At 53.4% G+C, this 19,210-nt stretch overlaps 11 protein-coding genes across 23 annotated transcripts; 6 read left to right on the forward strand and 5 right to left on the reverse strand.

Annotated features, from left to right (window-relative positions):
• Nucleotides 1-255: 255 nt before the first annotated feature.
• On the forward strand, nt 256-683 carry KVP17_001231 (uncharacterized protein; the record flags this gene model as incomplete). 2 transcript variants are annotated; one of them, XM_068516468.1, is made up of 1 exon in its annotated part: nt 256-683. In XM_068516468.1, a coding segment is annotated over one exon (428 nt), but the record flags the coding sequence as incomplete, so codon positions are not given. The 2 variants fall into 2 exon arrangements, with proteins under 2 accessions (XP_068374464.1, XP_068374463.1); XM_068516467.1 differs by having other exon boundaries at nt 456-683.
• Nucleotides 684-766: 83 nt separating this feature from the next.
• On the reverse strand, nt 767-1,318 carry KVP17_001235 (uncharacterized protein; the record flags this gene model as incomplete). The annotated part of the gene is made up of 1 exon (XM_068516472.1): nt 767-1,318. One exon carries the CDS (start codon nt 1,316-1,318, stop codon nt 767-769), a length of 552 nt encoding a protein of 183 aa, XP_068374468.1.
• Nucleotides 1,319-1,517: 199 nt separating this feature from the next.
• KVP17_001228 (uncharacterized protein) lies at nt 1,518-4,177 on the forward strand (the record flags this gene model as incomplete). Of its 3 annotated transcripts, XM_068516460.1 has the most annotated exons (3): nt 1,518-1,889; nt 1,930-2,798; nt 2,896-4,177. In XM_068516460.1, the coding sequence occupies 3 exons, from the start codon at nt 1,518-1,520 to the stop codon at nt 4,175-4,177; spliced, it is 2,523 nt and encodes an 840-aa protein (XP_068374456.1). The 3 variants fall into 3 exon arrangements, with proteins under 3 accessions (XP_068374456.1, XP_068374455.1, XP_068374454.1); XM_068516459.1 differs by lacking the exon at nt 2,896-4,177 and having other exon boundaries at nt 1,930-2,808; XM_068516458.1 differs by lacking the exons at nt 1,518-1,889; nt 1,930-2,798 and having other exon boundaries at nt 2,837-4,177.
• Nucleotides 4,178-4,244: 67 nt separating this feature from the next.
• Nucleotides 4,245-5,418, reverse strand: KVP17_001230 (uncharacterized protein; the record flags this gene model as incomplete). Of its 2 annotated transcripts, XM_068516465.1 has the most annotated exons (2): nt 4,245-5,312; nt 5,341-5,418. In XM_068516465.1, 2 exons carry the CDS (start codon nt 5,416-5,418, stop codon nt 4,245-4,247), a joined length of 1,146 nt encoding a protein of 381 aa, XP_068374461.1. The 2 variants fall into 2 exon arrangements, with proteins under 2 accessions (XP_068374461.1, XP_068374462.1); XM_068516466.1 differs by lacking the exon at nt 5,341-5,418 and having other exon boundaries at nt 4,245-5,249.
• A 197-nt stretch (nt 5,419-5,615) lies between these two features.
• Nucleotides 5,616-7,387, reverse strand: KVP17_001227 (uncharacterized protein; the record flags this gene model as incomplete). Of its 3 annotated transcripts, XM_068516455.1 has the most annotated exons (4): nt 5,663-6,135; nt 6,164-6,576; nt 6,605-7,258; nt 7,287-7,387. In XM_068516455.1, 4 exons carry the CDS (start codon nt 7,385-7,387, stop codon nt 5,663-5,665), a joined length of 1,641 nt encoding a protein of 546 aa, XP_068374451.1. The 3 variants fall into 3 exon arrangements, with proteins under 3 accessions (XP_068374453.1, XP_068374451.1, XP_068374452.1); XM_068516457.1 differs by lacking the exons at nt 6,164-6,576; nt 6,605-7,258; nt 7,287-7,387 and having other exon boundaries at nt 5,616-5,689; nt 5,728-6,106; XM_068516456.1 differs by lacking the exon at nt 7,287-7,387 and having other exon boundaries at nt 6,126-6,576; nt 6,605-7,101.
• Nucleotides 7,388-7,511: 124 nt separating this feature from the next.
• On the reverse strand, nt 7,512-8,519 carry KVP17_001233 (uncharacterized protein; the record flags this gene model as incomplete). Its single annotated transcript, XM_068516470.1, has 1 exon — nt 7,512-8,519. The coding sequence occupies one exon, from the start codon at nt 8,517-8,519 to the stop codon at nt 7,512-7,514; it is 1,008 nt and encodes a 335-aa protein (XP_068374466.1).
• Nucleotides 8,520-8,678: 159 nt separating this feature from the next.
• On the forward strand, nt 8,679-9,329 carry KVP17_001234 (uncharacterized protein; the record flags this gene model as incomplete). The annotated part of the gene is made up of 1 exon (XM_068516471.1): nt 8,679-9,329. One exon carries the CDS (start codon nt 8,679-8,681, stop codon nt 9,327-9,329), a length of 651 nt encoding a protein of 216 aa, XP_068374467.1.
• A 44-nt stretch (nt 9,330-9,373) lies between these two features.
• Nucleotides 9,374-10,327, forward strand: KVP17_001232 (uncharacterized protein; the record flags this gene model as incomplete). Its single annotated transcript, XM_068516469.1, has 1 exon — nt 9,374-10,327. The coding sequence occupies one exon, from the start codon at nt 9,374-9,376 to the stop codon at nt 10,325-10,327; it is 954 nt and encodes a 317-aa protein (XP_068374465.1).
• Nucleotides 10,328-10,344: 17 nt separating this feature from the next.
• KVP17_001226 (uncharacterized protein) lies at nt 10,345-12,476 on the reverse strand (the record flags this gene model as incomplete). 3 transcript variants are annotated; one of them, XM_068516454.1, is made up of 4 exons in its annotated part: nt 10,345-11,115; nt 11,147-11,393; nt 11,435-11,666; nt 11,708-12,476. In XM_068516454.1, the coding sequence occupies 4 exons, from the start codon at nt 12,474-12,476 to the stop codon at nt 10,345-10,347; spliced, it is 2,019 nt and encodes a 672-aa protein (XP_068374450.1). The 3 variants fall into 3 exon arrangements, with proteins under 3 accessions (XP_068374450.1, XP_068374449.1, XP_068374448.1); XM_068516452.1 differs by lacking the exons at nt 10,345-11,115; nt 11,147-11,393 and having other exon boundaries at nt 11,431-11,666; XM_068516453.1 differs by lacking the exons at nt 11,435-11,666; nt 11,708-12,476 and having other exon boundaries at nt 10,345-11,157.
• A 297-nt stretch (nt 12,477-12,773) lies between these two features.
• Nucleotides 12,774-17,763, forward strand: KVP17_001229 (uncharacterized protein; the record flags this gene model as incomplete). 4 transcript variants are annotated; one of them, XM_068516462.1, is made up of 9 exons in its annotated part: nt 12,798-12,809; nt 12,837-13,669; nt 13,703-14,021; nt 14,050-14,352; nt 14,381-14,713; nt 14,751-15,857; nt 15,886-17,078; nt 17,108-17,294; nt 17,323-17,763. In XM_068516462.1, 9 exons carry the CDS (start codon nt 12,798-12,800, stop codon nt 17,761-17,763), a joined length of 4,728 nt encoding a protein of 1,575 aa, XP_068374458.1. The 4 variants fall into 4 exon arrangements, with proteins under 4 accessions (XP_068374459.1, XP_068374458.1, XP_068374460.1 ...); XM_068516463.1 differs by lacking the exons at nt 17,108-17,294; nt 17,323-17,763 and having other exon boundaries at nt 12,774-13,669; nt 14,751-15,920; XM_068516464.1 differs by lacking the exons at nt 12,798-12,809; nt 12,837-13,669; nt 13,703-14,021; ... (3 more) ...; nt 17,108-17,294; nt 17,323-17,763 and having other exon boundaries at nt 16,000-17,082.
• A 75-nt stretch (nt 17,764-17,838) lies between these two features.
• On the forward strand, nt 17,839-19,210 carry KVP17_001236 (uncharacterized protein; the record flags this gene model as incomplete). Of its 2 annotated transcripts, XM_068516475.1 has the most annotated exons (5): nt 17,839-17,911; nt 17,939-18,032; nt 18,059-18,177; nt 18,206-18,829; nt 18,854-19,210. In XM_068516475.1, coding segments are annotated over 5 exons (1,267 nt in total), but the record flags the coding sequence as incomplete, so codon positions are not given. The 2 variants fall into 2 exon arrangements, with proteins under 2 accessions (XP_068374470.1, XP_068374469.1); XM_068516474.1 differs by lacking the exons at nt 17,839-17,911; nt 17,939-18,032 and having other exon boundaries at nt 18,136-19,184.

A 19,210-nucleotide genomic window follows, 5' to 3' on the forward strand; every position in this document is an offset into this window, starting at 1 on the left:
ATTCTGCTCCGACATACGAGGCACCATCGCGGACTACGGAAGGGGAGGAGAGCACGACCAGTTTGCAAATTCTTCTGCGACCTTTCAGTAGACCGGCTCGTTTCCTCCGTGTGCATCGCGAGGTGTTTTTCAACTCGTCTGACGCAACAGGCGCCCCGCAGCAAACGACATCTCTGACGAAACACAAGCCAGAACACCCAGCCGGTCGAACCTCGACAGTGCCATCCGAGTTCGCTGGTCCTGCCCATCAAGCAGGGGTGTCGTCTGACGCTGAGGTCGTGTTCCTTCGCGTCAACCGTAGCTGCGATGAGGACAAGAATGGTCAACTTCGAGCGATATCGGATATCGATGAGCTTCGCCAGATTCGGAGTACGTTGCAGCGCAAGCTGGATTGCCTGGCCGTTGAGTATTGCAATTTCGACGACGTCTCTCTGCCTCTAACGGCACAATTCGAAATGCGAGCCCTCTCGCATACCATCAGGCAGCTCTCCCAACAAGTCCTTATCAGACGCGCAACAGATTTGCGGCGTACTGAAATCACGAGCGGATTGAAGACTGTGCCTGAGGGTTGGCGGCAGTTGGGACTCCAAGAGGTCGCAAATGCTGTGGACCTGCAGCTGGTTCGGGATGTCCTATGTAATCTGTCCCAATTGGCTACTGGTGATGGCGTCGAGGAACAGTGAATGTGAAAGGTGATTGATTTGCTTTAGTTGATTCTTGGCGGAAATTTGGGTCAAAAACTGTCTATTCTGGTTTTCTCTGGTTGTCACCAGCCGTATTTAGCGCGTGATTGATCACGCAGCGTCGTTTCTCGGCTCGTTCTGGTTTGCAGCTCATCAAGGTTGTCACGAACGTCGGCTGCAAGCCATGAGATTTGATGCTTGCGTCGGGATCTACTGTTGGCCAAGTCCGCATCTGTTTTAAGAAATTTGCGGCTCCACAGCAGATCTGTTCCTGTGTTACCGACCACCTTGCGCTGGCCTGGGGTCACCTGCCAATCAGGGTCCAGCAGCGCCTGCTGTTTCAACTCCGAGGCATCGTTCGCGTTGAGGAACTCCCCTCTTCTTCTGCGTTTCCGGGGGGCCTCCTCAGCAAAGGGGTCAGTTGGTACAAAATCCTGTGGAGTTGGTACCGAGGGAGCAATCGCAACCGTTGGTTCAACAGGAACTACAGATGGCTCTGATTCTACCTCGACGCAAGCGTCCGAGGCGACTGATGGCGCTTCAGTAGATAACTTTTTTCTTGCGTAACCTGAAATATCTTCTGGTTCACTCTCTTCACTGGATTCATAGTCGACTAGCCACGTGCGAGCCGACATATGAGGTAAATTTCTGATATTTCACACAGTCGGTGGATGTTTCTAACAGAGCTAGGTGTGCGGGATTTGACAGCACACACCTCACAATCACAACACGTTCATGTCGAGAATCAGCTACAGGTCGCCACATAGGATTGCGTGTTCTCAAAAAGACACACCTAGGATTGCGTGTTCTTTGTTTTCATAAACCATATTTGAAATGATGTCTGAATCGTTTGATACCGTATCACTCATGAAGGAAGCCATTCCCACGGCCCCTACCCGACTTGTGACCCGCCCCTTTGACTGGCGCCTGACCCCCGCATTCGGCACTATGGAAGCCCCAGACAAAATCTGGACTCTCAACAGCATGGCGTTCGGCAAGCAGATGACTGTAGGAGAATTTGCATCCTCTCCGCGACTCCAGCCCAGAGTCACCCAACATCTGGGCGAAGAGGCAGCGGGGGGGGAGGTCCGCATCATGACCAATCCCAATTGCAAGTGCTATTACTGTACATCGGAGAGGACGACATTCCAGGAGCCGTTGGATCTTACGATGTACCACCTGAAGAACCCGGTTATCGTACCTCCGGTGAGTACTCTCCTCCACGTTTGGTGTTGACGTTTTTCAGCTAATGAGGTTCATTCCGTTCACATCCATACTTCCCCAAAGGAAGTTGAAGCAGATCAACGAACTCCGCCCGTGCGTTCATTTGGGTCCCATAATCGGCGCCGTTACTCAAACCTCAGCGCGACTCATGTTTGAGACCAACCATGAGTGCGAAGTGGAGATCGTCTTGGTAGCGCGTCCCTGGGTGATTGGGCTGGGGCCCAACCTGGCGAAAACCGACGACGAGGTCTTCCAGCCTCCTGACGTGCGGAAATGGGTGGAGTGCCAAGCCAACGTACCCATTTTCGTCGACTTCCGGAAGCTGTGTCCAAGTAAGTGCTCGCGACAAGCGGATACGCATCATATTCCCACAGATACGGTATATCATGTCCAAACGGATGTACCGATCACCAACCTCACCCATTGCAAGTTCAAAACCTTCCCCGCAAGTGATGATGACCAACAGCCTATTTCCATCGCAGTGGTTTCAGGCGGATTTAAGTGTCTGAAGGCGCATGAGGTTGTGCTGTCCAACGGAAAATCGTTGCTACTTGAACGCATGACGGGAGGAACCCGCTACGACATGTGGAAGGCGTTGTACGAGCGGCAGCTACGGGAGCACTACCTCACGTGGCACCTCGGGAACAACGTAATCTGCGGGGGCGAGTACTTGTACGGCTTAAAGGACGCTACCAGTCATCACAGCATGCCGCATACGCTGTCCCTCAAGGAAAGTATCATGAAGGAGGTCAACGGTGACGTCGGAGAACTCTTTCGCCAAATCTACCGGCGGACATTGAATCATCCGTGGCAGCGGCACGCCATGGCCAGCACGGCCAACTTCTTTAGTTTGGGCGAGTTGGAGCTGGGCTCCTATGAATCTAGTAGGGGGTGTGTATAATAACGCGAATCACTGTTCTCCAGTTCGAATGAGAGGCCTGGTGGAGGAAGCACCTCCTCCAGACGCCATAGAGAGGCTTAGTGACAGGCGAAGCCAACTCGAGGAGGAGCTGCGCAGAACGCAGCGCGAACTCTCGAAGCGCAAACGCCGCGCAGCCCGGACTCTAGGCCTCCCATACGAAGACAGCGAAGAGGACAGCGCAGATCCCAGGCCACCAGTGGTGATTCCTCCCGAGGTAATCGAGAACAACGGCAATCAGCGCGCCTACGACTTCGCCATGAAGGGTCGGCACTTCAAACATGCTCTGAGGGCCTTCACAACGTATGCCTACCCGCTGCAAAAGGACTTCAAGGGGCGAGCAATTGACTTCTTCAGACACTGGAACGTTGGAGCGCTCGGCTTCATGGACATCGATACCAGACTCTTCACCACATGCTTCCACGACGACAATAACCTTGATGGACATCCTGTGATCGGGAAGCGGCAGTTCAGTTTGGTGGGACGGATTCTCGATCACTGGAGTGACGAGCGGGTAACGAACGTGATGATCAACATTCAACAGGCATTTGGAGACTTAGAGTCTGATTGGCACGTGGACCACCCTTTTTTCGAGAAGTACATGGAGCAGCTCTTGCAGCTGTTTCTGGATTGGCGAGATGGGCCCAACGTCCCTCAGCTGCGGTCAGTGACGCTCATGGCCGTCTCGAAGAGCGCGAGTGGCGTGGTGTACATCACCAAAACGGGTTCGAAACAGGAAGCTATTCCACAGATCGTCCAGGGGCCCATCGGGAAGATCCCCGACTCGCTTCAGGGCCTAGATCAAGGCTGGATCGGCTTCAAGGAGATCGGTCAGTTCACCTTCGAAGGAGTTGCCGCCTGTGTTGACACGGAAAGCTACTGCTTCCTCCGCTTTACACCAACGCAGGTGCCTCTGGCGTTCGGTAAAGGGTTCCTGGCGGACTACGTCAAGCAGCCGATCATGGCTGGACGCTACGCCAACACCAAGAAGGTTTCAGTGGAATTCTTCTATCTGAAACCTAACGGCCTCGACGTTGGCAAGAAGTGCATCCCTCTACGCCGTGAGACGGATGTGGTCCCCCCGCGAGCCCCTGGGTGGTCTGACCAGGAGGTGTTCTTCCTAGGCCGACGCATGAAGGTTGACCGGTACATCCAAAGCAAGACTGCAGACTTCATAGAGAAGATGTTCTCCGATAAGACGTCTCAGGAGTTCAGCGACGTGGACAGCGTGAGGCGTAAGGCTGTCGAGGAGATCATGGAGACCATCGCTGACATGAAGCGGCCTTCAGGTGAGCGTATCGGCTTGAGGCCAGAGCTGTTCAAGAACTTCACATTCGAAGTTGCGAGGTGACATTGTCAAATGTTTGTTTGATTCACTCACATTGGAAGTTGCGAGGTGATATGTCAAATGTTTGGATTCATTCCTCTTGCTTGGAAATCAACACCGTAGTCTCATCTTCTTCAGATTGGTCGTCCGCGCTAAGCATCATCTGCCAAGCAGCTTTCGAGAACTGTGGTGAGGCCTCTGCCTCCTCGGCGGCTTCTTCGTTGCCCTTGCGCTTCTTGGCCTTACTTTGGTGTAAAGCCTCTCGGTACTTCTCAATGAAGCCGTATAGGCCCTCCGACCACAAATCACGGTCACGGTCGATTCGTTTCAAGAAGAGTTCCTTGACGCCATCCTTCGTCAGGTACTTCACATAAAATTGGTGCCGGTTCTCAGGATCGGCGAGGACGAGTGAGATCGAAAGAAGTGGTACCTGGTCAAGATGCTGGCTCTTGGTCTCCGCCGCTTCCCGATCCGCATACATCATCCACGAATACTTCCCAGATTTGAGACGCTGTGCCTTGAAGTAGAATGCCTTCGGCGGTTTCAACGGACGAAGAACCTCCAATGGCCCCTCAATGCAGTTCGCGTACAGCTGAAGTCGCTCTTGCGGAGGCACCTCATCAAGGGAGGATATGTCTTTCCCCCTCTTTCGGGCCTCAATGACAACCAACTGGTCTACTGCAGTGGTCGCTTTCTGGTTCAGGGCAGAGACCTTCATGAGGCTCATAACCACGGTGTCCACTGATCTCTTCCCATCCTTCGTCCAATGGTAACTCTTGTCGCGTGGGAAGGCGTCTGGTGCCAAGTCCGGCTCCCAGTTGAACTGCATGGTGCCCACAAGAGTGTTGCTCAGACCCATGACACCCCGTCTGAAGAGAGTGAGTTTCACATGATCGTCCATTTGTCGCAGTCGGATCGTTAAACGCTCGAAGAAGTTTACTCTGCCGTCAACGTCCAAGGTGGTCACTTGTGTGGAGACGTCAAAGCGGCCGCACTCTATGGTTATGTAGTAGTCGGCGGTCTTCATGGCGCTCAACTTAACGAAGGCAATCTCGAAGATCAAGTCATAGGGCAAGTGCTTATGAAGGCCGGCCATTCGGAGTGGGCGCCCTACGCACTCGTACTCTGCCGGGTGAGGAATGCGACGCCACATAAGTACCTGAGTCACGATTCCACGGAATACTCACAATGAACGCCGCTGCGGATGCCAGCATTGTAGTGATCATCAGGAACCCCCCTCCAGGGAGTAGACCGGGAAGGAACATAAAGTGTTTTGATCAGAGTATGCGAAAATCACGCACCTTGCGGCTGGACTTACTAACTGAAATGGCCAAGTCAGCTCTGGGTGTAGTCGCAGAGATACATATTGCAGGTAGGCGAAGTACGCTAAGCAATGGCACGTGTTTTGTTTGTTGGTGGTGCTCCGCCAAGAGAATTAAAAAACTACACACACGAAACTGGCCTACGCTGTGGATCGCACCCGCGTCAAGGTAGTGTGTATCGCGCTCGTTATCCACAGCGCCTCCGACATGGCTCCTGAAAAAAGTTAGGGGGCGAGGGAAACGAGAACCTACTAACGATAGACCCATCATATATCCGAAGATCCACAAGGTATCTCGCGGGAGCTATGCGAAAGACCTGGATCGTCAGTAATACGTCGCTATTGTCCCGGTGACGATGATGGGAGAAAAGCGAGTCAACCACCAGTGGAGGCTTCTCCAAAAAATCGCAGAACTCCTGCTTCGCTGGGAGGAGGTGTGCGCTCCACTTGAGAAGTTGCCGATCCGCGCTTTGAGGGCGGCAGCGCAGCTTGTAAGGTGTGATGAGGAACCATTCGTAGCGGAGTGCTCGCAATGTCGTTAGGATGCCAGTCATGATTGTTGGAGCGTCCAATAGACTCTCCAAACCTAGCTTCCACCGGCATGTTCTCAATGACCCCTCAGTCGTGACCATTCGACATGCAGTGTTGTCATCAGTGGGCGCTGGATGCGTATCCTTGCCGGCACCCACATTTGGACGCCTCTGCGTCCGCGTTATCGGCTGCGGTTTTGCGCGTCCTAAACGGGTTAAATGGACAGGTCATGCCACAAGGCATGGCATCGGCCCGAAATACCTGAGCGGCAACAGTTTTATTTTGCTGTTCTCGCGAACAGACAAATGGCTGCCCAGCAGAAAGCACGGCGCCGCTTTTAGACGCCCGGTATCGGAGTAAATTGTAAGCCACGGCAGCGGGGTGGCATTTGTCGGACGGCGCGAGGGACTTAACGGACAGTTGTGCCACATCGTACCCCATGGACGAAAGGCGTTCGACTATCAGCGGATCCAACGTCTCAGGCTCATCCTGGAAACTCGACTGGCAGCCCACGGATAAATAGAAGGGGAGGTGAATGCGGAACCATGGGTGACGTCTAACCTCCTTAAGTCTGGATGTGCGCCAATCAACATCCTCACCGAATCCGCTTGGAAACATCTACCACCAGCATCTTTAGCAGCAGATGCCGAGCGCCCTCGGACACGAAGGCGGGAATCGTAAAACTGCCACTTCTGATCTTCTTGAACAGATTAGCTACAACCTCATCATCGAAGGGCAGACACCCACAGAGAAGAGCGTACAGAATGACACCGCAGGACCACACATCAACCTCTGGCCCCGCATACGGCTTGCCGCTGACTACCTCCGGACTGGCATAGTTGGGCGAACCGCAGGAGGTCTTGAGGAACTCGCCGTCCGGCATAAAGTTCGAGAGTCCGAAGTCGCCAATCTTGAGGTTGCTGTTCTTGTCAAGGAGGAGATTTTCGGGCTTGAGATCGCGATGGCATACGCGGTGAGTATGGCAGAACTCGACACCCGACACCAACTGCTGGAATAGTCGCCGAGCCTCCACCTCGGAAAGTTGGCCCTTATTCACAATGTAGTCAAACAGCTCACCTCCTTCAGCGAATTCCATCACCACGAATACATCCGTTGGCGAATCGATAAGTTCGAACAGCCTGATTAGATGGGGGTGACTAGGCTGAGATTGGAAAATGTTAATCTCGCGCCTGAGCTTGTCGAAGAGTTCGTAAGAGATCTGTGTCGTCGCGCCACTAATACCATACAGTTTTCTGCTTGTTGATAATCTTCACAGCGCACCTCGTTTGGGTCTTTTCGTGAATCGCCAGTTTGACTTTCCCGAAGGTTCCCACTCCAACAGTGTTACTCAGCAAGTATGACTTCAGCCGGAAGCCAAGCATCAAAATCAGGAAATTGATGCGAAAGTGGATGCCGTCTCCGTACGTGCGGTGTGTATTGCGGTAAACAGAATCCAGGAAAATTAGAAAAACGAAAACGGGTCCATTATTTACACTGTCGTTGGCATTAATCCAGTGCCTTTGACTCGCCAAAAGTCAGCGAGTTTCGGATTTTTCTCACGTCCACCAACAGTTCTTGTGCAGTAGGTCGACAGCGGTGGTCAATCACGACGGTCCGAACGAGACAGTTCCGCAGCGCTTGCCCAGGGTCGTAAGGCTCGAAATATAGGGTACAATCCGAAACGAGATCGTACAGCTTGGTTTGTAAGGTCCGCTGCGAAGTACTCCAGAAAGATGTATCCATGCTCAAAATGTCGGCCAGTCTCGATTCCAGGGCTGTGTTTTCACCTGCTACAGCAAGCGCATACGAAATAACCATCGCCCAGTCGAAGACGTCACGAGCTGCAGACCCCTCGGTGAAGCACGAGTCCACTATACCCTTTAGGTCAGGACCGAGACGCTTCGAACGTGAGCGACTGAAGTCCACCAAGGATAGTCTTAAGTTCTCGTTGACACGCACGTGGCTGGGAGTCACTTCTCGGTAGATATTGGAGTTCGGCGAAATGGCGACAATGGCCTCGAGAAGCGAGACGGCTACTTGAATGATGAAACGTGGACTCCGACACTCCAACCGGTTCCTTAGACATGTAACCAACGATTCGCCAGCATTATTCTGAAGGAACATAACCCAGTCGCCTTTCATAATCACGCTGCCCCAGGAAGCGTTTAGTGCAGCATGATTGAGTAGCGTAATCGATCGCACCTCGGAAGCGATGGACTCTAAGGGGGTCCGTGAGATTCGCATCACCTTACAGACGACACACACGTTACGGAAACGGGAGACGTATTGCTTATACGCCTCCGCGTACCTAAGAAAGGATCGAAATGGGCAATGTTTCACGTCCACTTCGATGAAGCCCTCCCACCGAAATACATCCAGAACCGGTACCTGAGCGAGTGAACGTTTCGACACGAGCACTCGACGGGCATTGATCATATCGTTCAGTTCGTAAAGCCCTGTCCGGCGAACTCCTATTAGCTCGCCGCTACGTGAAGAGGAAAAGCACTTCAACATCTCTAAAAATCGGGATTCACACACGAATTTTTGATGAGCAGTTCGGAGACAGAGGCCATTAAGCGCTTTTCCCAGCCACAGAGCCAGCTGTCGTCGCCGGTATACCGGTCGTCTGGCACTAGAAGCTCGAAGCCAGCGCACAGTAGCTCTTCACCAGTAATGAGCGGGACTGGGCAGAGCAGCTCACCCAAGCCCCAAACGAGCGGCTCGTCCAAGCCCCAAGAAAACTCATCTATCCAAGAAAGCAGCTCGTCTAAAGTTACGCGAAGCGCGTTCTCCGTAAGCGGTGTACAGCTCCAGAGAGCGTTTATGGGCGTTCACCGGAAGGAGATGAAAAGTACAGGGACTTTCGACCCTCTACCCTCCGCCACGCTTGAGCTGCCAGATGCGGCGTCCAAGACGGACTCGTCGAAGTGGCCGATCCGAATCGCGTCTTCATTTGCGTCTCCGAGAGCCCCTCCACCCGTTTTTCCGAACCCTCATCACGCGGAGCCTGTGGTAGGCCCACACACAGGCTGGGTTGACCCCGAAAAGATTGAGACGAGTCATCCAGAATGCTCGCACTGCACACACCCCAAGTATAACGTGAAGTACAGCCACGAGAAGATGCAACCCGGTCGTTTCGTGTTGATTAAAAAAAGGAGAGAGCTTCTAGGAGGCCTCATCCAATGGGACGAAGTTCGCCCCGCAAGAATTGTGGACTACACCGTTCCGCAACGCTATATTCCACAGGTAGGGTTATCCGGTCTCCATACACAGCCCGAGACGACTTTCCACCCCTTACTCTATTGGTATGAATCGTTCGAGTGAGCCCACGTAATTAGTGAACTACATAATAGTCAGAATTCTTCAGTATGCATTCGCCGCCACCATCGCGTCTCAACACTGCTCAGTCCTCGGGCATACTGTCTGAACGTGTCGTCGAGACTGAGATCAGAGTCCCCCGTAAGGTGGTCAAGGAGGAGATTGTCGAAAAGGTCATTGTGGTGCCCGAGAAGGTCGTCCGCGAAGAGATCGTTGAAACAGTCCAAGTGGTTAGGGAGAAGATCATTGAGATTGCGAAGCCGATAATTCAGGAGAAGATCGTTGAGGTCCCGGAGTATGAGTACATTGAGAAAATCATTGAGATTCCGGAGATCGAGTATATTGAGCATGTGAAGCATGTGCCTAAGATTGAGATCCAGGAGAAGATCGTTCACATTCCCAAGATCATTCCTCACGAGAGAATCGTTGAGGTGGCTGATGTAGAATACCGGGAGTATGATGTCGAGAAGATCGTTGAGGTCCCTGAAGTTCGCCAGGAGTACGTTAACAAGCAGGTACCCGTTCCTCAGTACGTCGACCGTCCCTACGCCAACCACTTGGACGTCGAAGTTCCACAGCGCATCGACCGCAACATTCCCGTTCCAGTCGAGGCTGTGACCACCTTTGAATTCCAGATTCCCCAATTGAAGCCCATCTACAATCGAAAGGAGTTGATTCTCCATGCTCCCCGATTCGTAGAGGTTCCTGTGCCGGCCGAGTTAATGGACGAAGCACTTCAGCAGCAGGCTCTCCAATTACAAGACCAGGTCCATCTTCTTGCGGACCAACCTGCCCCGAGCCTCGCAGAAGTTGAGCAGATCGCCGAGTTTGCGAAGAACAATGATTTCCAAGCGCATATCTCCGCTTCCAATTTTCAACGCAGCGTCGAGCAGGCTTGGAAGAACGGGACTCTGAAGGTCACGGCTCAACCGCATACTATTGTCCCAGACCACCAGCAAGAGCACAAGAAGTCCAAGAGGAAGTCTAAGAAGAGTCGTGCTTGAAGCAATAACGCGATCTTTCAGTTCAACAATAAATAGTCAAAACCTAAAGCTTCTAGCTCTGACCACCCAGTCACATACCAGCGCTTGGGTAGTTGTTTGGCGCGTCGGAAGACGTCGAAGGAATTCAAGTCAATGTCAATACCGAGTATCTCAAGATCAGTCAACGGTAGCTCGGCAACGGCCGACATCAAAGATGTCACTTCGTTCTCCAATGCGCGGACTAGGTCCAAGGAGGATGGGGTTAACCGCAGTACGAGAAACTCGAGCTGTGGCCGGCTGCTTAACAGATGCGCCAGCAATTGGAGAGTCTCTCGAGCGGTCGACAGGTCTGTTAGTTGTACTCGAGTCATAATCAAGCACCGTAGGTCCATAGGCACCAACTCAACGAACGGCAACATGTCCAAGACGACCATGTCGCATACGAAGCGGCGTTTGTACCTGCTGGCTTCCTCCAACGTACAAAGACTAATGCCTGACACACCGGCCTGAGTCGAGCTCTGGTATAGCTCCACCGTGATCCATTGCCTTCGTTTCAACAAGTCGACTACGTCCAGCGAGGACTCATAAACCTGTACGCAGTCTTCGTAGTTCACGAACGGACTGTTGACAAACAGGGAGCTGCATGCTGAGGGTTCCAGAGCATCGGCCACCTCGCTGGCGTGTACCACGTCGTCGTCTATCGTATCCGCAGTCAGCGCAATGCTGCAGGACAGAGCTTTGTTGAATGCCCCTGTCTGCAAGCACGCAAATGCTTGACTGAGAACCATGGCGTCAGGAAGGAACAAGAACTGGGTGATGTCGGCAACAAAGCCGGTGTACTCTAAGAGCATTCAAATTGGCGGTAACTGAATTGCCGGTCAATCTTCTGATAGAGTTGGTCAAACACACAAAACTAAGGGACAATGACTGTCCGTGGGGCATCAAACACCGCATCTTGAAGACAAACTCGTCTGCGGTCACGCAGCTCACGACCACAGGCAGACAACACCGTCGTCTCCACCGGTCAGCCAAAATGAAGAATCGGTGTGCCAGAATTGATCGGCGCATCTGACATGAGATAAGAAGACTGCCAGGACGAAAACAGGGAATGTCTGGTTGTGCACTCACCTGACCACTCCCATGTGCCCAGTACCGGGCATGCCTCCCTCGACCTCCCTACAGAAAGGAGCCACAGGTTCCACCCCATCAAGGTTGACGTGGAACAGCATAAGATGCCCTGAAACGCTGCCTCCCAAAGTATGCACCCTCTCTGTCTTTTGGTCGTAAACAGTCTTCAAGAGATAGCCGTGACTATACCCGCTGCTCAATAGAGAACACTGCTTGATAGCGCCGCAGTCGTCTGCAACATATTAATATATGGAGGGCTGAATATACGCCTACCCATCAGTTTTGCCATGTCATACGACCCCATTTCCGCTCTCCGCTCAGCCTCCGTGACCTCAACGTCTGCGGTCTCCACAGGAAGACTGCTGGTGTAACGGCAAGAGGTTGGACTTGGTACTTGCCACAAGGCGAGAGTTTCGACGGAGGACGTGGAACTGATAATTTCGGATGTTATCGTCGACACATCGCGGACAGACACGTCGGTGTTCAGGCAAGAAAGCACCTCTTCACTGACCACGTCGGCCACGACGATCAGCGAGTCGTCCGAGCCAGACACAATGGCATTGACGTCGCCCGCAGCGAAACACAAACTGTTGACTCGGTCGGTATGATGATCTAGCCGCTTCAGCGGCTTCATTTGCCGGATGTCAATCAGTGTGATTGACTGGTCAGTTCCGACAGCCAAACATTGGTCAGTTGGGTGCCACGCTGAGCAGTACATATCAGCCTCAGGCGCCAGGAGAGCCAACTGAGAGGTCTGTTTCGACCGAAGATCCGCTATCGAAACACGGCCGTCCAATGAAGTCGTGGCGAAGATCTGCGAATCATGATTCGAAAACTCGACGCTGGTGATCTGCATTCTGTGCATCTTTTTCTGCAACTCCAGTACTTCCATGGCGTCTTCCCTGAGAATCAGTCCCACCAGGTCTGCGTCGGGCGCGCCACTCGGTGATACGGTGGCGCACAGGACCGTCCCATCAGATACGGTCAGCTGCGTCACGGGTCGACCTAGCAACGACCGCGTTCTCAACAACACAGGCACCATTTTTATTGCGAAAATCCACGGTTCTGCTTGCTATGGAACGCAAAGACCACATCGAAAGGCTTCGCCAGGATCTGTCTCTGAACTCAGAACAGCAGAGACGGCGAATACATAAGGCTCTTCAGCTTCTTTCCGAGGAATTGTATTCCAGCCAAGATCGAGCACTCTACGAGCTTCTTCAGAATGCCGATGATTCTCAGTTCCCAGAGGGGACAGTGCCAACAGTAATGTTGAGGGGCGCTTGCCATCCAGCTGCGTATCGTCGTTACCGATGACGGCGCCGCCTGGGCTCACGATGAAATGACCCATCCGTTGGTGGTCGTCATGTCCAACGAGGTGGGTAATTGTGGCTGTATTTATCAGACTGGCTTCACGCCTGAAAACGTAGCATCGTTGTGTGATGTAGCAGCCAGCACGAAAGTGAGTTCAAATGACTCGATAGGTGAAAAGGGCATCGGATTCAAATGCTTGTTCCGCCTTTCGTCGTCACCTCGAGTATACTCTAATGGCTATCAGTTTTCACTGAGTTCTATTCCTGATGATGAGATCGGTTACGGCTACATCGTCCCTCGATGGTTGAACAGCGTCCCGCCAGCGGTTAAAGCGGTTGTCAACGCCGGTGGGACGGTGATCGTGCTGCCAACGAGGTCTGACACTGTTACATCCCTCTTTCTGCGGACATTAGCAGAGGTCTCGTCGACGGCTATCATGTTTCTGTCCCGGCTTCAGGAAGTTACCATTGAGGTGCCCGATCGGCCTCTTCGAAGGATAAGTCTCCGCCCTCTGCTATACGACGTCCCAAATCAAAGCGCAGACACTGCGTTAGAGTCATTAATGGTATCAGGCGAGGGCGAAAGACTAGTGATGAGACTTCGTTGCAACAAGACTCCCCCTACACTTCCAGCGGTAACATCGTCGGAGGTTCGACGTGCAAGATCGAGCTCTTTTCGTGTAAATGTTGCGCTTCCCCTGGCCTCCGGTTGCGCCACAAGCCTCTACTGCAGCTTCCTAGTCCCCCATGCAGATCTCTGGTTACCTATAGACGTGGACATCCCGCAGCTCATTCTGACGGCCAATCGGGAGTCGCTCATCGAGGACTCCCCTTGGAACGAATGGCTCCTGTCGCACGTTCTCCCGCTGGCGTACGCAAATTGCTTGCGAATTGCCGTGGAGTTCATCAGCAGCCGGCCGGCTTGGTAAGTTCCGTTTCCGTCTGTCAATTTTTACAGGGAGCACTTTCCGTTTTTGTCTGACTTCTCGACCCGCTGGGCACTGTTGTTTCTCTGGCTACCCGAGCTGCCGTCTCGGAAGCATCGACGTTTCCGATCATTAGTGAGACGCGTATTGGAGGAGACCTCTCATGCGAGTTTCATACCCGTTTGCTCGGATATGAGCCAGCTGTGTTTAAAAGCGCCTTCATGCTGCTCTGTGGCTCCGAAGGGCCTCACGCCCAACCTCTACACCCTCATGATTAAGGCGCTGCACAAGTCGTCAGCGGAGTACTTGGTCTTGCCAGAGCTGCTGACCCTGGATTGCGAAGTACACCATGTAGGGCGCCTGTGTATTGTTGACGTAGTTCCTAGACCTTGTTGGTTGTGACGTCCTGAGCGTGAGCGAGGTTCTGCGGTATTTGTCCAGGATAACCCTGGATCCCCTGACTCCTGCAGATTTAGCAGTACTGTACAACTACTGTTTCAAGGAGGGAAAAGGCAGCGTCACCGTGCGCTCTGAACTGGCATCCATGCCGGTTATGATGGCTACTGATGGTAGTAGGCACTCCCTAGCAAGCACCCCTCTGCAATTCTACTGGCCTGACGAGCGGTTCCTGAAAACTGTAGGAGGGCTCGATGCCGCCACCCTGGAGGTTGTCAGCATCATCGTAAGCTGCTACTATCTCCCTCATCCAGTCCAACGTCGCTATTGTACACCCCCATCTGGCAAATGCGCTTTCAAGGGAGACCGTCGCCTGGCTAAGCGGAGGCGGTATCCATGAGGTCTTCGACGAGGAGGCCTTCTCCCGATCCCTGCTGCAGGGAATCTCGAATGCGGTGGGCAGCCCCCTAGTTCACCATGGAGACCTAGTGGCCGTCAGACCTCGATGCTGGAACAGCGGAGCTCCCGACCCCCACTACCTGCCACAGTTTTTGCAGCTGGTGGAGCGGTGTACGAGATTGCTTTCAGAGGAAGGAAAAAAGTGTGAGCACGCACCGCTGGTCGTCGATCTGAGAAACCAACCCGAAGTGAGGTCTCAACTAACGTTATTCATGTCCTCTCCAGCTCCACAGGCACCTATTTCCCTTCCTAGAGCTGGGCCAGCACAATTGGCTTGCAGTTGTGTCGCCGAAATCACATGGGGCCTCTGTGAAAGCGAAAGACATGCGGCTTCAGTTGTCATTCTCCGATTTGATTCCCGAGACCTTCCTTAGTGCGAACTGCCTACTGCTGGCCTCATTCTACAACGATAACCCCAAGTGGGTGCAGGAAAATTTCCCAGTTGCAGTGCGGTTGGCCCCCTCGCCTCCAGACGGCCTGCCGCCTTGTAAGTCGCTCAGCGAGCTTCTGCGTGGTATTCTGGTGCTTGCGATAAGCGGACTGGTAAGCAAAGAGCATTCCTGGGACTTCCTGTTGGATGAAGACCGGCGTATTAGCTGGCGACGAGCCCTAGGGACCAGGTTACTCTCGGATATCCGCACCGCGCACATGTTCCCGGACCAGTCCGGAAGGTTGAGGCCTGTGTCGGAATTGGTGGACCCTGCGGTGCTTCCGGCCGCTCCGCTGGCCGACGCCCTGCACGTGTTGAACCTCGGGGTCCAGGAGGAACTCAAGCTACTCTGCCACGACATTCATGGACGTGTTCAAAAATTCCTGCCGGCGGCCTCGACACACAGAATCAACACGACTGATGTGCTTACGAAATTTCTGGACCACCTCGGAATCAGCGGCTCCTTCTCGATAGCAGTAGCCGTCAAGATCCTTAGCCTGGTCAGCAAACTGCACCAACAAGTCCTGACAGTCCAAGCGTGCTCGGTTGTTCTCGCGACTTGTGAGCAAGTCACTCGGACTCAAGAGTGGCTCACAGACAAGAATGTGATTCGTACCCATTTCGCCACTCACCCGCTCATCCCCATACCACTTGACGTGGGGTCCGTAAGGTCCTGGATTCGGCTTGACAAGGAAGTTGTTTGGGCGGACCCCGCTGGGCACTTCCAAAGTCGCCTCGTTGCCTTGGAGCAGGAAATGCCTCTGCATGTTCAGCAAAAGTTGAAGCTTTTCTTCGACGGCCTGGTATCCCCACAACCTTCCGCTGAGCTCTATGCAGCTGAGTGGACTCGGCTCGCAAGCGGTCTCGTGCCGCCAACGAAACGAGAGCAGGCCAAGCTGAAGGTGAGAGCGCTCACTCCCATGGACGCAGAGATTCATGGAGAACGCCTCCAGCTGTTTGTTTGAGTTCTGTGACCGATCAGGTCTTGCACAGCGGACCACCGCACCGACCTGGTGGTCCGAATTCTTTCCCCCAAACGTGTTGATGCGTCGCGGAAAGGAACTCGAGTTTGGGAGTTGTCGGACAGCATGGATCTCGAATAGGTGCGACGCAGCTTTGGCCTTTCCTGATTTAACCTTGTGCACCTACAGGTCTGCTATCGAATACGACTTTCTGAGGCGCTTCTTGGGCGTGAAATGCTTGGAAGACCACCTCACCTTGGTTCAGGTAGCTACCAGCGACCCTGTCCGCCACATACCCCCCAGCCGCCTCCGGAAGCGTCAGGGTCACCACCCTACTCCGGTGGGGTTCTGGGCAGGATTGTACCTCTACCTCAACGCGACCTGTGGAGCTGCCTGGCAAGCGTGTATGCAGTCCATGGTGCAATTAGCGTCGGGATGGACGTGCTCTGATAGTGTCGCGACTGCTCTCCACGAGATGTTGACATGCACTGTCATCACTGCGGATTGGATTCGTTTGGAGTACAGTGTCACGTCTGGTGGGAGATCAACGATCTTCCCCGCTAAGAACGTGTGCTGTCACTACCATCGCGACGTTGAGGGGAACCTGGTGCTGTGGGTGCTGGAGGAGCGGTCTAGTGAGACGAGTTGGCAGGCGCAAGCGTTCGTTATGGCATTAGCTCAGGAGATAACGTCTCGACTGCCGTCGTCGCCTGTAACGAAAGCCCTCATTAAGTCTAAGGCGGTGTTTCAGCTTCTGTACGTCAGTCATCAGGCTTCAAAGCGGCTTGGATCCTGTCTATATGGTCTCGGTGTTCAGGTAGACACGCTGCTGTGGTCCCCCGAGTCCACCCTCCACGAGGAGATCGAAGAGGCGTGCAACGAGATGCTACGTGTGATAGGCACCGACCCTGAATCTGGGCTGATCGGAAGTATCGAGCCCACGGCGTTCAGCTACCAAGACAGCGATGGCCTGATTGGCAACTCCGACGTGCACCGGCATTTTTTCTCCGACGCGTCCACCACCGCAGCTACCCTCAGCGGTCAGAGAGAGCTGAGGGCGGTGCCTGATGACGGAAGCGTAGAGTTCGACAAGGGCGAGGAGGTGGGAATGTGGGGGGAGGAGTTCGCCTTCGAGTATGTAGTCCCCACGTTCATCGTAAAGTGAGTCTCGTTGGGGTTACTCACATTAGGACGTTTCCTGTAGTTCATGTCGAACGATCCAGCGTCAGGAGCGACCAGCTGCTCTTCGAAGTCAATCAACGGTGGCAGCAAGGTCGTCTATGGCCTGAGTTCCGGTTCTACTGCCTGGAATGGGTCAATGGGCGGGAGGAAACAGGAGCTCCGTACGATTTACGACTCAAACCTGTAGTTCTTGACGTGAGATCCCAGCATCGGACACATTCAGAATTGTCCCTCATCGACGAGCCCAGACCGTATCAAGTCCTGCCTGGAAGAGAAGGCCCGAGCCAACGCTGCGGCCGACTTGCCACAAGTGATGTTTGAAGTGAAGACGACACGGCTGAGCAGCTTCTCCTTCACGATATCCGCCAACGAAATGACAACAGCGGAGAGAAATCCCCGCGACTACGTACTGCTGGTCATCGCCAATGCGGGCAAGCCTTCAGTGAACTGGACCTTTCTTGATCAACTAAGTGACCGAATGAACTTGGCCATGAACCACGATGCCAATTTTGACGTTCGGATACGTGTGCAAAAGTTCACGTGCGTGCTGGAGACACCTACGGGCCAGAAGATTCTTAAATCAAGCGGGCGCGATGAACTCGAGGCTGGCGAAGAGGAGGACATGATTGGCGTCATGAGAGTGATTCGTTCTAGGAAGGGCTGAACCTGGCAGAACACTTGTGTCTTCTCAGAACACTTGAATTGATGTAAAAAACGGTCAATTTGCATTTTGGATGCGATGAAAGGCTTGTTAAGCAGCGTGAAGCGGCGCATGTCCAGCCGCGATGTGCCTAATGGTGACAGTCCACCGAGTATGTCTCCGGGGGTTGGGCACACAGGCTTGGAAGCTGAGGTGTCTCCTAACAGAGATACTAGGAAGTTCCAGCCGCGAGAGCGGGCTCGTGAGCGGTCACCTATTACCGTCGAGACGAAGTGAGGATCAGTGACGGTCAACACAGAAGATCAACGGGGACCGGTAGAACGGATCCCAAGCAGAGATCCCAAAAACGGAGTTCAAGCAAGGGGACACGTGACGATGCAGGCCCAGCCTCCGTCTGCAACGTCCATGCTGTCAGTGGTGAGTGCCACTGTAGACCCTCATCTAGATAGGCCGGGGCTCCTGCCCGGGTCGAATGCCGCCCCAGTCGAGCCCCGCATCTTTCGGGAGTTGTGTCCCATTCGCGACAAACCTGTGGGAAATCGTCACGAACTCTTCAGAAAGAAGATTGCTGCCAGCGGATCGGTGGTCTTTGACTTCCTTCACTATCCTGACGCTTTCACTGACGAAAAGGAGGCGAAACGGCAGACGCTGATGGAATTGATTGACTACACCAACGTCACGCGGGGCTGCTTCAATGAGGAGGTCATCGCGGACGTGGTGAGCATGGTCGCGGCCAACCTCTTTCGCCCTCTAAGCTACCGCAATTCGCTGAATCCCTTTATCGTAGATGATGATGAAGCTCTGTTAGAACCCGGATGGCCACACCTACAGATCATCTACGAGTTTTTCCTACGGATGATAGTAGCCCAGGATTTTGACGCACGGACCGGCAAGAAGTACGTTTCCCAGCAGTTCGTTATCAACGTGTTGGATTTATTCCGATCGGAGGACCATCGTGAACGTGACTATTTGAAGACTGTTTTGCACAGGCTTTATGGAAAGGTCATGAGCCTCCGGCCATTCATTCGCAAATCAATCCAAACGGTATTTTTTCGGATAATCTACGACGGTGAGAATCACTCAGGTGTCTCAGAATTGCTCGAAATTCTCGGATCGATTATAAACGGATTTGCTGTACCTCTCAAAAACGAACACAAGATTTTCTTGGAGAACAGTCTCTTACCACTGCACAGCTCGAAGTACCTCGCGGGCTTCCAGCAGCAGTTGACGTACTGTATGACGCAGTACATCGACAAGGACCCTAGGCTAGCCGAAATGATCCTCCGTGGTCTCCTGAAATTCTGGCCAGTCACCAACACCCCCAAGGAGGTACTATTCATAAACGAGGTAGAAGAGATTCTCGATATGGTCCAACCCTCGGAATTCCAGGCCGTCTGCGAACCGCTATTTAAGCAGCTGTCCATGTGCATACGATCTCGCCACTTTCAGG

This window comes from the organism of the source record quoted next (genome assembly GCF_019968985.1).
Source record: "MAG: Porospora cf. gigantea B chromosome Unknown PgB_NODE_405_length_19210_cov_118.694, whole genome shotgun sequence".
In the NCBI taxonomy this organism is placed as follows: domain Eukaryota; phylum Apicomplexa; class Conoidasida; order Eugregarinorida; family Porosporidae; genus Porospora; species Porospora cf. gigantea B.